The sequence below is a fragment of the Drosophila takahashii genome, chromosome 2R, assembly GCF_030179915.1.
Source record: "Drosophila takahashii strain IR98-3 E-12201 chromosome 2R, DtakHiC1v2, whole genome shotgun sequence".
NCBI lineage: Eukaryota > Metazoa > Arthropoda > Insecta > Diptera > Drosophilidae > Drosophila > Drosophila takahashii.
In genome coordinates this window covers 24,060,819-24,075,231 of record NC_091679.1, presented here as the reverse complement: position 1 = coordinate 24,075,231, position 14,413 = coordinate 24,060,819, and the positions used below count along the sequence as shown (strand labels likewise).

Here is a 14,413-nt window from a genome sequence, read left to right as displayed (position 1 = left end):
ATAAATATTAAATTAAGAATGTAGGTCTGAGAACCAATCAATTAGTTTTAATTAGTTTTCCGCTGTGCTTTTAAATATGCTAATTTAATTGATTGCAATAGTCCCGACTATTTTCCCTGCTGTTAGTCATGGGACCCATCGATATGAGATGTTAATTTTTAGCCGCAGTTTTCTCTTCCTATATTTTTTAATTTTTCAGCCCTTCTTCCCTGTTTTTAACCACATGTGGTTACTTTTCTTTCATCCAAATTATTGCCAATTTTGACATTTCCTTTTCGGTTAAGCTAAGTGTCTAACCCCCACACACCTCTAATTACTGCCCGTGTACTTACACACCAGAGGCGCTTTGGTTGTTGTTTTTTCTGCCTACAGCCTACAACTCTGGTTTCAGTACTATATTTCTTTTTATTTTCTTTGTTTTGTACTACCATCTAGGTCAACTGCAATTGAACCCGTCCGAGGGGAAAGAGCTTAGAAAGCTTGTCTCTGCGGAGAGATGAAATATATTTAACTGACAGTTTTGTAAGACCCCCGCCCACTGATTTGAATTTTTGCATGGGATATATCAAGGGGCCATCACTCAATTAACTCAAGAAATCGTATTGCATAATTAGACAATGAATAACGTGATTAACAACACCTCATGCGATCTACCGGTAATTTTCCTTCCACATTGACACCAAAATCAAATTATTAAAGTCAGCAGAAAATATGTACTCGTTGTATACCTGGCCTTAATAAATTGGAAATGTCAGCAAACTGATTCGTGTGCTTAAAAATAAAAGAACAGGAAGCAAGTTGGCAAAGTGAAAACTTTGCAAAGGTGGCTACAATTGAAAAGGGGATTTTTTGTCCCTCGAGCTGCAAATGTCAACAACCACAAACTGTAACTTCAGTACTCACAGAAAGTTTAAATTACAAATTGTATACAAATTTTAATTTTTAAATCGGTATATTTCGTACTTCAGTGAGCATGACAAAATAATATTTTCATGCAACATACTATTACCTATAATTTTAAAAATTATGTTGATAGGTTATCAACTTAAATTGGGATCTTAGGATATTAAAAGGCAAAGTCTTAAAATTGATGTCCAAAAGATAGGATAAGATATGATAGGTTATGAGAGGAAAGAAAAGGAAAAACTTCATAGGGTCGAAATTAAAATATTGTAAACTATTCTTGGAGAATCCGCAAATCTATCTTTGACTCAAGAGGCCAGTCTAACTCACTCCAAGCGCCAGTCGAAAAGGCATTGCCAGATCCACTCAACAGATACCACGCACTCGTAATAGATCCAGCAATAGCCACAATTTGGAGAGGCCGCTTTCTCAGTTACCAAAAAGTCAAACATCGTTGCTTCGCTGGCCACTCAAAGCTCTCTCAGTGTTTTTACGAATTTTATTTTTGCCTGGCTGCTGAGTTTGCGGGTTTGGCTTCTCGAGCTGCCTCTTGATTATTTTCTGTTCCGATTTTCATTACGTGCCCCGAAGTCTTGGCGAGCTGAACTCGGAAACGCTGACACAAGCTCTGGAACTCAGAAACCGTGAGTGAGTGCTTTTCAGCATTAGCTGCGATCATATTATTTCCAGAGCCCGCAATCAGTCTTCAGTGAGCGTGCGTCGGCATTGGCAGCAAGTTGGCTAAAAGCGGATCGATCCTCCTAGTGACCAACCCCCCGATCTCTCCTTCGCCCCCGACACTTTTGGTTAGTTTGCACTTCGCCTTAACATCTGCCTCAAGTCGTGCTCCAAAACTTTTAAATCAAGTGCAAAGTGAAACGCCCCGCTGGGTGGTGCAATCGATAATAAAAAATAATATTAATAATCGCGTTAATTGCAAATCAATTGCCTAACAATCCAAGCGGAAGTGACGAAAGAGTTCTGATTTGCCAGAAAAGTGCAAAATGAGATTAGATTTGTTTTTTTATTTGGATTGCCTTGCGGAAAACCCACTGGAAAAGCTGTTGACTTAGCTCTTCGATTTTCACTTAAATGTTTGTTTTCATAGCTTTTCCAGTTTTCCTCGCTCTCAGCCGCTCTCTTTGTATCAGTTCGTGTGCGTGTGTGTGTGAGTGTGTTTTGAGTTGGTACACTTTTTCGCGACACCGATTGAGTAAGTTTTCCCATGTGGTTTTTCCAGCGCTTGCTGGAAAATTCATGGGCAGCAAAACAAACAAGATGCGTTGTTTTGATTTTACTTTCAAGAATTCGGCTAGACTTGAAAGCTCTTATTAGTATTTAATTTTATGGTACCTGGATGTGACGCGTGGCTAATTTCTGTCAGACACTTCTTCCATAATTTATTATGTTTTTTTCTCTTGGCTGACATCGAATTTTATGCCGCGAACCGGTTTGCCAAACTTCTGGAAATACAAATAAATAAGACAATTGTTGTGTAGAATTTCTTAATGGGCATAACAACTTAGACGACAAAAATTTCAATTGTCCAAAATTGAAAGCAAAGTAACAAGCCGAGATGAAGTTTGTTTCTTGAGTCTTTTGATTGAATCGCTGCCCCAAGTTCGTTTCTTGAATCTTTTGATTGACGTTCAATGGAATTTCCATTTTTAAAATTGCCCTCCGAAAAAAGGTTCAATCAGCTCGTTTTGTATCTGTTTATTTTGTGGAACTTTCAATGTTAAGGTCTACACAGGCATTTACTGCCAGTGCCCAGCACAAGTGCGATTTGATCGACGTTTTTTTCATTCGGTTTTTATGGCGCATTGAATCCAATTCCCCTCCACTCCTTTGTCGCCCGAAATGTTCATGCCTAGCATAAACAAAACAAAATTATTGTTACACATTTGGTTGCCAAGGCGGAAATAAAATAAAGCAAAAAGACAATCAAATCAAGGGGAATCGATTTGAATGGAATAAAATCATAACAGCACATGAAGAGAAATCAATGGCGCGAACGGAGATGAGAGAGATCTGTTCGTCGTAAAATAGAAAGTGACCGAAATGGATCTTTAGTCATAAACAAAACCCAAAAATTCGTCACAGTTAGAGTATACCCTGACTCCCAAAGAGCTGCTCAGCTAACTTGCTTACTTTTTATAATTTGTTCATTAGGGCTTTTTAGCCTAGGGCTTCAAACTCGATATTTGCCATTTTGAGACGGCAAAAGAAATTTCCAAATATTTAATATGCAAAAACAGTTTGTATATACTCCGACGCACACAGATACTCACCCATACGGAGGAAACTGAAGACACAGCTGGGTTTCAGTCATTTGTCTAAACAGAAATTACGAACAGAGCAAAGCGCAGACGTAGCAAAATTATGCAAATCTTAGGGCATATACAGCCACAGCTCTGTAAATATCTGTGTATATTGTTTATTTATATATAGTATAGTCCATGTGCTTATCCATAAAAAATGCAAAATGGAAGGTGAAAAATATGTACCCCTTTGACTATAGAGATTATTCTAAGCGCTTCATTGCATTCTTCTTTGCGAATATATTCAATTGTGATAATTGAAAAAATTAAAAAGGCACACTTTGAAAAACACAGCAAAAATAATAATACATTTATTTCTTTCCAATGTAAACAAAAAATGTAGTTTGAAAAATTATAATTAAAACATTTCAACGTAACCTCCAAAGTAACCTGTTCAAGGAATAATATAGGCCATAGTAAGATATATGTTCTCAACAAATCAATGCCATATAGCTGACATCAAACAAGGTCTTTGTCCCAATTTATATAACCCAACAAAAATGTCAAGTTCAACGATCTGTTAGCCCTCGCCCTCCCAAAGACAATCAATATTGAAGCTGTCAATCCCAAATCCCCAAACTAAAAACCTGTTGGCCGAAACTAGCGAAGAACTTTACTAAACCAAACATAGGTATTAGAAATAAGTGAGAAATATGACAAAAATGTTGCTGGGCCAGGGCAAAATGGCGATGAATCTCTTGGCTGCGAGTTCGAGGAAATCAAATGCAAATCATTTGAATGGGGGCCAGGCCAAGAGCAACCGAAACCAGTTAACTCCGATCGCTTCGATGTTGGCCGAGCTGGCGGCATTCTGTCTCAGATCCAGAGAACATAATTTGCATAATTCTGGATTACTGATCAGGCCACATGGCGAAGTTTGGTTTTTCGAAAGCGAAATGCCATTGAAAAAATGTGTTGAGTCAGGAAAAGCCAGCGAAGGTTTTTGGGGGCCGTCCGATCTGTCAGTTGGTCAATTACAAGCTAAGCAATTAGCGCTTGGGTGTTAGCCCCCGAAAAACACAGAAATCGCGCAACTATATCAACTGTAGCCCTATAGAGAGATCTGTACGGCGTTCGATCCGTTGGATTCATCTGCATACGAAGACAACGCAGCACGACGATCTCTAGAGATCAACAGCGATCTGACCGTGACCGTGCATTTTGATTGAGCTGAGTTTTAGTTTTTGTTTTTTTGTTTGTCCGGCCAAACTCCAAATATATGTGGTATTGGTGGGCCTATAGATCACCTCCTCCCAAGCAGACAACTCCACTTAAGATCTCCGGCTGGGCGGCCTTGACACAGTTTGAAATCACACAAAAATGTTCGAAATTAATCTCTCCTCCAACAAATTGTTACGCATTTCGTTAATTATGTTTTCCACCTGTACACAGAGCTTGGGCAATTCGCCGTGTGAGATCTAACTACATCGGTTATACCTTGGTTTGATTTCTTTTTTTCGAGGCTTTTCGGTTTCTTTTTTTCGGATATACGCGTCATTTGCCATTAATTAGTCGAGCTATTGATGGTTTCGGATGGAGCGAACAAAAGGCGGCTTTGTGAATGGTTTTGCAGTTGGCTGGGAAAGTACAGTTGTACAGTGTTGGGCAACGGCCATGGGTTTGATTGTGGAAGAGTGGCAGTCCGAAAGTTTTGGGGGGTATTAATTAATGTGAGCTTAGCCACTCTAATCCAACTGGTGATTAAAGTAAAAGGTTAATTGGGCTTAAGTGTGGGAAAGTTGAAAGGTTATAACTAACCTCGAATTCTTCAGTTCATTTTCCTGCCAGTGCTGGTCAACATGATGACGATTTGATGACGATTTAAAGGAAATGGTATTAAGAGCTTATAAATTCGAATCTCTACAAGTCACCTTTTCCAGAACCATGGGAACCCCAATAAAATTGTATTAACTTTTCTCACAAGTTATAAACACGTTTTATTTACCTGCTTTATTATTATGACAGCTAAATGCGTCAGTTTTAATTCCCCATTACTTTACAGAAATGATTACTTGTTTACTAATAGAGATCAGGTTGTTTACCTGCACAATTCGGTTCATCACTGCAATTAGTTTACAGAATGTATAAGCAATTTCACATTCTGGGTACTTTCCGAGAAGGAATTTTCTTGGTAAATTTCCCCTTTCCCATTAATTTGGACCCCCCAGTTGCGCTTAACTAGTTTATAAAACGTCAATAATTTTAAAGTATACTATAATATCCCAGAACCCCGCGAGGAGCTCAGCCAAATATATCAGTAAATGTGTTCAAAAATTAACTCTTGATAAAAAGGGCAATTCACAACGCTGTCTTGGTCTCCTGCCTCCAGAAAGCCTCTATTTGGTGCTGCCACTGGAGAAGTTTCGCCAGGTTTCGGACACGGATTTACGCAGGGACCCCATATAATCCGGCGTTTAGCGGCGATACGTCCAGCTGGCCGGCGTAACTGCAGACGGGCGTCGAAGGACGGGAAACTGGCGTTCGGGTTTTCACGACCATTCGGAATCGTGGAGGTTCCACCGATCGACGCTCCTCCTTCCTTTTGGGCTTCTTTTTGTCCTCCTTCTTGGGCACAAGTTGTGGTTTCGGCATTTGTTCCTCATTGTCCTCCGGCTCTTGGAAGTCCCGATTCCAGAGTGTGGCCTGTTTTCGGGCAAACTTGTGGAACTGCTTATCGATGCCAGAGGGTCGTCGCCTTGGCAGCAGCAATACGGTCTTGGCCTTCAGCCGATTTGTAGGCGGCACTATCTGATGATAGCCTCGTCGCTGGTAGTCCCGTGGATAAGCGGGCGGAATGCCCACCACCTTCTTGCGCTTAAGATGGGGCTTCACCTCCTCCGTGGTCTCCGTCTCCCGGGAGCCTGGACAGGTGTGCCAGGAGTGCCAGTACTCCGCCTCGTGCTCCTGCTGCCGCTTCTTCGCCCACGCGGCAGTGGGACGATTGGGATCGTAGACCACCGTTTGACTATCCACCGTCTCCTCCGCGTTCTCTGGACGTCGTCGTGAGCGTTGGTAGTCTTCATAGTCCTTCTGCATTTTCTCCTCAATGTACTTCTCCTTTCGCGGATCCGGGCGATAGGTTATCTCCGAGGTATTCGTTTCCCTCCTCGATTCCGGGCGACTCTGCCACCTGCGTCGATTCTGCTCGATAATGGCCGCCTGCCGTTTCTGGTGTTCGGCGGGATCCTGCAAAATGGCTCGCCGGCGAATGGTATCCGTTTCCTGGTGATCCTGACCGTGACTGTGACCCTGACCGTGAGCAAAGTGACTACTGATCCTCTTCTGGGCCTCCTCGCGACGCTCCTCGCGTTCCATTCTATATTTTTCGTGGTCGTGGCGGAATTTGTTTTTCGCTATGTACAGGCGATCGTTGCAATGAGATTCGTAGCCCAACTCATCCAAACGTTCGGGGAAATCGGCACTCCACTCGCCATCGCGCCAAGGGGACTCCTTGGGAACCGGGACCTCGCTCATCTCCCTTTTCCTGCCCTCAATTTGGGCCTGCGTCCTGTCGTCGAAGGTATATCGTTCGGCATAGCGACGCCTTTGGCTGGAAACCGCCGGTGCTGGTAATCTTCGCAAACCGGGAACCTCACTCCTGGCTTTCTGGCTAACAAACCGCCAACATCGATTTAGACTCACTCGAGCCACCTTAAAAGTGGTATTCATTGTGCAACAAATTGGCCTTCGATTGAACTCGAACTCCCTCTGAATTCAGAAACTAATAATTTTGATGCGTTTTCCGGGTGCTTGTAAGGCAAAATGAGTTTCCGGACTGAAATTTCAAATTTTCAATTTTGAAAGCTACAAATTTTCAACTCCGAAAAGAATGACCGAAATTTTGTGAACTGAATGCTTCGCAAACTGGGAATATTATGAGTACGCTGATGACTTTTTCCCAGGAAGTAAAAGGCAATGCTAACCGAGTTGAACAGAAAAATCGAGGAGGAAGTCAAGACCTACTGGTCGTCGATCGGAGTCTAGCGGGAAAATTAACTATTTATTTTAGGTAATACGATTTTAATTAATTTAAATACAATTTTCTTTTAGAAATGTGAAAATTTATTTATTTTAATGATTTATCTTATCACGAAAGCGGTTGGCCTTTGAAGTAAATTTCCATTTAGGTTCACACCGAAAGTGGAAAAGTGTGGAAGTGAAAAGCTTAAATATTCAGCACCGAATTGAGGTTGTCTGCTTTCCGCATCGTGCACTCCACTTCCATCTAATTTTGATAACAGATTTATGATGCACTTCCGCCGCAAGCTCAACTTGACACACTGAGGAGGGTATCAGGTTTCTCGCTTTTTCGGCACTGCCCTCGATCGCCGGCTGAATTTATATTGTCGCAGCGATCCAGTTGGACTAATGGACTTGAACTAACCGATGTCACGGCGCGTTTCCTTGTTTTATTTCCCCTCCTCAGCTCGCCCAACCGACTTCAAATCTCAGCAGCAAATTGGCGCCGCCGACGAATCTCGAGCCCTACACCATGGCTGTCATCACGGAACATGGCGGCACCACCTCTCCCCCGGAAAACAACAACAGCATCGGGAATGGAAAGCTCCGGGTCAGCGGTCACCAGTTGAGCACGTCGCTGACCATTCCGGAATTCTTTGCCCACAAGAACATCTTCGTCACCGGCGGCACTGGATTCTTGGGAACTGTCCTCATAGAGGCGCTACTGGACACACATCCGGACATTGGAACCATCTACGTTCTGGTCCGGGGCAAGCGCAAGTTCGATCCGAACGAGCGGATCCGTCGACTGCTCCAGAAGCCGGTAAGTCTAGTGCCGTTTTTCTCGCCTTACTATTTTTTGGCCGCTAAAAAGGGGGCAGCACCCGGCCACGCCCCCTGACACGAATGTGCCCCCGACGAGCTGTCTACAAGGTGTATCATTAAAGCCAATTACGAGTCTCTTTATGGGGCGTTAATTTGCCCAAGTCGTAACATCGCCGACCTCTTCCGCTGGCTTTTTTATTTTCATTCGCTTTCGTTTTGAATTTACAAAGAGTTAGCAATACTCTTTTAAAAATTTTTTAGGATAAATTTTATTATAAAAAATTATTTTTAACACGCGAATTATTTTATATTTTTTTTTTTATATGTTCTTTTCGTTTGAGTTTTTAATTTTGCATAATTTTTTAAACACAAAACTATGAAAGTTTAGCTTTTAAAATTACCTTACACTCTTTTTGCATACACTCAAAATAAATTTAACCCTAAATTTTAGAAAATCGCCATTAAAATTTCTTTTTTCTAAATACAAGAAAGTTATTTCTAAATCTAAGGAAATTTTTCTTAAGTCAAGAAAGTTTTCCTTAAATCCAGGAAGTTTTTCTTAAATGTAGAAAATGGTTACCATGAACTAAAATCACCCTAAAATCTAGAAAAAATGCCCTTAAAATTAGAAATTATTTTCTGAAAAATAGAAAGGCAAACGAAAATAATAAAATATTTTGGCAACACCTTTTCTAAAAATTAGTGCCCTAACCCTAAAATGAAACCAACCCTAAATAATAGAAACACTTTCTAAAAAGTAGAAATTTTTTCTAAAAAATAGAAATATTTGTTTTCACATGCTCTGGCACACCAAAATGTTCAATGCCAGAACTTGTCAGCTGCCGGCCGGCTGTACTCGTGGCGCAGACCGTTAAAGCACTTGGTTAGCAATCGAATCGACGCGGGTTCGAGTCCCAGAGCAAAATTTTTTAACCTTTATTATTATTATTTTATTTTTTATTATTTTATTATTATTATTTTATTTTTTTTTTATTTATTTTATTTTCTTTTCTTTTTATTAATTTTTTTACTTTTTTTTATTCCTTTTTTTATTGATGGCAAGCGGTAAACTAAAAATAATTAGGTTTATATTCAGCTATTTACTATATACTACACATAATATAAATTGCGTTAGCATAAATATATACATATGTATATACGTATGTAAATAAGTAAAACGCGAATGGTCAAAATTATGCAATTAGTATTCAAATGTGTTGTCCGCTTCACCCTTTACATACAATGCTCGGTTTGCCACAGCAAGTTTAAGTGCTACAATGGCCCAGTATGTAGGCCATTCGCTCCTCGCGCGGGAGACCCGGGTTCGATTCTCACGACGGACAAGTAAAAATTGTAAGTTTTTTTTCATGAACATAAAATATTAACTAATCATAATTTCTACATTCCCAATCTTCCGCAGTCCCGTAGTCTACATTTACAACCACATTTGGCTTTGGTTAGATACGAAATCCAAGCGCAAATACATAATAATAAATACATAACCTTTAACATTCACAATATACATGACACACAACGCCTGCATATGTATATAGGGAGGAGTACATAATATAAACGTATATACAAAAAAAAATCATGATTGAACATGTTTTTTGCTTTGTTTTTAATTTCTATTTTTTAGGAAAATTTCCTAATTTTTAGAAATTTTTGCCCTTAAATTTAGTAAAATTATCCTAAAATTTAGAAATATGACGTCAAAAAAAATCAAAAATATAGAAAAATGTGACCCTAAAATTTAGGGCGAGCTTGTCTTGAAGACAAAAGTAGGGCGATTTCCTTGACTTTAGGGTTAATTTTATTTTGAGTGTACGAAACCAAATAGTGCCTAAATCTTCGTCCCAACAAAGCCAGTCCTCCCATTATGTGGCTCTCTCTTTCTTTTCTTACGGGTCTCTTCACATATTGTTAATTATATTTTTAAACGTATTTTTAATGGCGTAACCAAAAGCAGCTAACAGTAAATGTTGTTTGCTTTAGAAATTGCTTACTTACAAGTATTTCCAAAAAAGGTAAAAATGCAGAAGAAAACACTCAGCGCTAACAATCATAATTTGTTGGGCATAATGTGGGCGTGGATAGTTGCCATGCCGACCTCCAGACAGCAGTGAAATTAATTTGCAACATCCGTGTCCACAGGGGGAAAAGATTCGAGCTTAAACCTGGTTTTAAACTACTAAAATTGCATACCAATTTTTAATTGTTTTTGATTAAATGTCATGAAATCATTGAATACCAGTTAATAGATTTAGATATTACCATTATTAAGTCAAGATTTTGTTATGACCAAAACATTCACATTAAGATATTTATTGCCTGCAATTTAAAGTCGTAAAATCATTTTTAGTCTTTTGATTTTTATTAAATACTTGACCCGATCATCATAAAACTTAAGTATTTATTTTTTTATTGCATTATTCAAACCTCTTCTAACAGATTTTCGAAAAGTACTCTGAGAAGACCCTGGCCAAGGTGGTCCCTGTAGTTGGTGAACTGAGCGAACCGAACTTTGGCTTTGCCCCCGAACTGCTGCAGGAGCTGATCGACCGGGTCAATGTGATCTACCACAGTGCCGCCACCATCAAGTTCAGCTCTCCGCTGCGCACCGCCATTCGCACCAATCTCACGGGAACGATGCGCACCATTGAGCTGGCCAAGCAGCTGAAGCAACTGGCCGCCTACATCTATTGCTCCACGGCCTTCTGCAATAGCAATAATCGGGGTCTGATTGCCGAGGAGGTGTACAAGTCACAGTTCGATCCGTACGAGATGATGAAAATGGCCGAGGACGATTCCGCCTGGGAGGACTTCACCGATCAAAAGTGCAAGGGCTATATCCGGGATCATCCCAATACGTATACGTTTACCAAGAACCTCTCGGAGAATCTGCTGATGGCCGAGATGTCGGGACTGCCGGCAGCCATAGTCAGGCCATCGATTGGTGAGTTTCCACTGGGGAGAGCTCAATAAAAATCATTCTTAACTATTGTTTTGCCTCCATTTACAGTATACGGCACCTTGGAGCACCCGATGAAGGGCTGGGTGGGAAACGCGAACTCTGGGCACCTGGGCTTCTTGGCCGGCTTTGTGAAGGGAATCTTCCGTACAATGTGCGGGAGTGCTAATGCTGTGATCGACATCATACCATGCGACTATGTGATCAACTCATCACTGGTCATGGGCTGGTACGTGGGCACCCGGAAGCTGGAGCAGCCGGAGATCATCCATTGCACCTCGGGAGAGGTAAATCCCCTGAACCTCGCCGAGTTCTGCACGATCATCAACGACAGCGTGGAACGGCATCCGCCCAACAGTTTTGTTTGGAAACCGGCGACCAAGTTGCGCAATGGATGGCGTTACAATCTGTTCTTCTATCTGTTCCATTTGCTGCCAGCAATGGTCTTTATCATTCCAGAAAAGCTATTCGGAATCGGAATGCCGCAGCACACGTAAGTTAGATAAAATTATAAATTACCTTGGATTTCAGAAAACAAACTAGAAACTGCATTAAAATGATAAGCGTTGTGTTTGAATATATATAACACAAAAATAAAGCACTTAAAGTTTTCCAAAAAGCGACTTGGGAATTATAAGGGCGCAAAAATCATAGAACTAAGCTGTACTAACTTCAATCATCACCTTGAAACTCACCTTTTTTTAGAGCCTATGAGTACATGCGCGTTTTCCAAAAAGGAACCAAGGCCTTCGACTACTTCCTGGACAAGGACTTCCGATACTCCCTTAAGAATGCGCTTCGTATATCAGCGTTGATACCAGAGAGCGATCGGCGACGCTATAATTTCGATGCCAGCCAGTGCGATTGGTCGGAGTTTATCGATCGCTGTTTGATTGGCATCCGGCGATTCTACTTCAAGGAGTCAGCAGTGACCACCGAGTGGCATCGCAACTATTGGAAGGTGTAAGTACACAGAGTCATATATCTTAAAACCAGGTCTGATCTGTTTTATTTCTTTAGCTTCAATTTCCTGTACTATGCGGGCTATGTTGTCATCTTCGCCGTCTTGTACTTCTCCCTCACTCTCACTTTGGGCCTGCAGATTGGCCTTACGCTGGCGATTTTGATCTGGGGATTCCTCGTCTGGTTGTAGTCAGCTTTCTGGATCGCCAACCGCTGGATTGTGCAATATTCCCGCTCCAATACCGATCCTCTTCCACATGGTTGTCCGTTTTCATCTGTAGTTTGTTCTTAGTAGGGTATCATGTATTTTACTTTTAAGCTCTTTCACACAAGCCAAGTACAAGTCAGAAAAGTGTATCATAATAATAAACAATCAAACCAACACTAGACACGAATCTATTCACACAGCAATGCAAATGTAGCCCAAAACTTAGTCACTTTAACTAAACACTTAATGTAAAACAAGTGAAAATTATAGCTTGTTGTAATAATCAACCGGTTTATAGTCAAATAGTCGAAGAATACGAGAACTAAACTTAAAATGATTAAATATGTAACTATTATTCAAATAAATATGATTTTAATATTAAGGAAAATTTTCATGTCTTTTTATTTTGATATTATTTCGGTTAAAAGGGTTCGTTCGGACGTAAGTAAGTAGTCTTTAAATAATATTTACATAATAGTAGTTAAATAAATATTTTTTTGACATAACCCATTTTAAGGGTCGGATTTCCCGCTTACACAATCTCACGGAGGAGATCCTTAATGCTGTGCAGTGTAAAGCAACGTTTCACCATTATAAGCTTCAGCAAATTGACCCACAACAAACCATTTCCAACCACTGTCAGAAAGAAATTTATGACCGAACTAAGCATTATAATTTTTTTGGAAACCTCTTTCAACTTTGATTTTAATATGAATTGAAATATTTTCATTCGCTAAATTAATCAATCAATTAAAAACTATGTTTTTATACCCTTGCAGAGGGTATTATGATTTCAGTCAGAAGTTTGCAACGCAGTGAAGGAGACGTTTCCGACCCCATAAAGTATATATATTCTTGATCAGCATCACTAGACGAGTCGATCTAGCCATGTCCGTCTGTCCGTCCGTCTGTCCGTCCGTTTCTACGCAAACTAGTCTCTCAGTTTTAAAGCTATCGGGATGAAACTTTCGTAAAAGTCGTATTTCTATTGCAGGTAGTATATATGTCGGAACCAACCGGATCGGACAACTATATCTTATAGCTCCCATAGGAAGGATCGAAAAAAAAACGGAAACAAGAAAGGAAGCTAGCTTCGGCAAGCCGAAGCTTATATACCCTTGCAGATCATTCTATTAATTTACAAATCGCAAAAATGTTAAATTTTTTATTATTTCACATTAATTTTTCGATCGTTTCTATCACAGCTATATGATATAGTAGTTCGATCTTTTAAAAATTAAAATCGAAATTCGGAAATATTTCAAAATAGTCATATCCCAGAGTAGAAGGGAATGTAATAAAAACCAACAAAGATATAATTTTTTTCCCATTAATTTCCATTTAATTTTTCGACCGTTCCTATGGCAGCTATATGATATAGTGATCCGATTTAAAAAACAAAAAAACCGAAATTCAGAAATATATAAAAAAAATATTCCCAAGAGTAGAAGGTAAAATTTTAAAAAACACCGGAGCTAGAATTTTTTACGTTTTTTTTTTTTATCCTTCCTATGGGAGCTATAAGATATAGTTGTCCGATCCGGTTGGTTCCGACATATATACTACCTGCAATAGAAATACGACTTTTACGAAAGTTTCATCCCGATAGCTTTAAAACTGAGAGACTAGTTTGCGTAGAAACGGACGGACAGACGGACAGACGGACGGACAGACGGACAGACGGACGGACAGACGGACATGGCTAGATCGACTCGTCTTGTGATGCAGATCAAGAATATATATACTTTATGGGGTCGGAAATGTCTCCTTCACTGCGTTGCAAACTTCTGACTGAAATCATAATACCCTCTGCAAGGGTATAAAAAACGGAAAAAAAATTATAGCTCCGATGTTTTTTGAAATATTACCTTCTACTCTTGGGAATATTTTTATACCCTTGTAGAGGGTATTATAATTTCAGTCAGATGTTTGCAACGCAGTGAAGGAGACGTTTCCGACCACATAAAGTATATATATTCTTGATCAGCACCAATAGCCGAGTCTATCTAGCCATGTCCGTCTGTCCGTCTGTCCGTCTGTCCGTCTGTCCGTTTCTATGCGAACTAGTCTCTCAGTTTTAAAGCTATCGCGATGAAACTTTCCCGAAAGCCTTCTTTCTATTGCAGGTAGTACATATGTCGGAGCCAGCCGGATCGGACCACTATATCTTAAGGCTCCCAAACAAATATAAGAAAATTCATTGTAACTTTGTAGGAAGTAGGCGTTTTGATTCTTGACTACTTAAAAACGAAATTGAAATAA

At 40.1% G+C, this 14,413-nt stretch overlaps 2 protein-coding genes across 2 annotated transcripts; one reads left to right on the top strand and one right to left on the bottom strand.

The window, feature by feature from the left end:
* The first annotated feature begins 1,597 nt into the window (after positions 1-1,597).
* LOC108067584 (putative fatty acyl-CoA reductase CG8303) lies at positions 1,598-12,539 on the top strand. Its single transcript, XM_017156680.3, has 6 exons — positions 1,598-1,709; positions 7,651-8,007; positions 10,461-10,965; positions 11,032-11,473; positions 11,686-11,943; positions 12,001-12,539. The coding sequence occupies exons 2-6, from the start codon at positions 7,717-7,719 to the stop codon at positions 12,131-12,133; spliced, it is 1,629 nt and encodes a 542-aa protein (XP_017012169.2). The 5' UTR covers positions 1,598-1,709; positions 7,651-7,716; the 3' UTR covers positions 12,134-12,539.
* LOC108067585 (uncharacterized) lies at positions 5,422-7,122 on the bottom strand. Its single transcript, XM_017156685.3, has one exon. The coding sequence runs from the start codon at positions 6,891-6,893 to the stop codon at positions 5,610-5,612; it is 1,284 nt and encodes a 427-aa protein (XP_017012174.2). The 5' UTR covers positions 6,894-7,122; the 3' UTR covers positions 5,422-5,609.
* Positions 12,540-14,413: the final 1,874 nt, after the last annotated feature.

What these genes read in the sequence shown, in the direction of transcription:
- LOC108067585 (XM_017156685.3), bottom strand. Translation starts at nt 6,893, where the DNA reads ATGAATACCACTTTTAAGGTGGCTCGAGTGAGTCTAAATCGATGTTGG.
- LOC108067584 (XM_017156680.3), top strand. Translation starts at nt 7,717, where the DNA reads ATGGCTGTCATCACGGAACATGGCGGCACCACCTCTCCCCCGGAAAAC. An exon ending in CATAGTCAGGCCATCGATTG is followed by an intron (nt 10,966 to 11,031) that starts GTGAGTTTCCAC and finishes CTCCATTTACAG; the next exon opens with TATACGGCACCTTGGAGCAC. An exon ending in ATCGGAATGCCGCAGCACAC is followed by an intron (nt 11,474 to 11,685) that starts GTAAGTTAGATA and finishes ACCTTTTTTTAG; the next exon opens with AGCCTATGAGTACATGCGCG.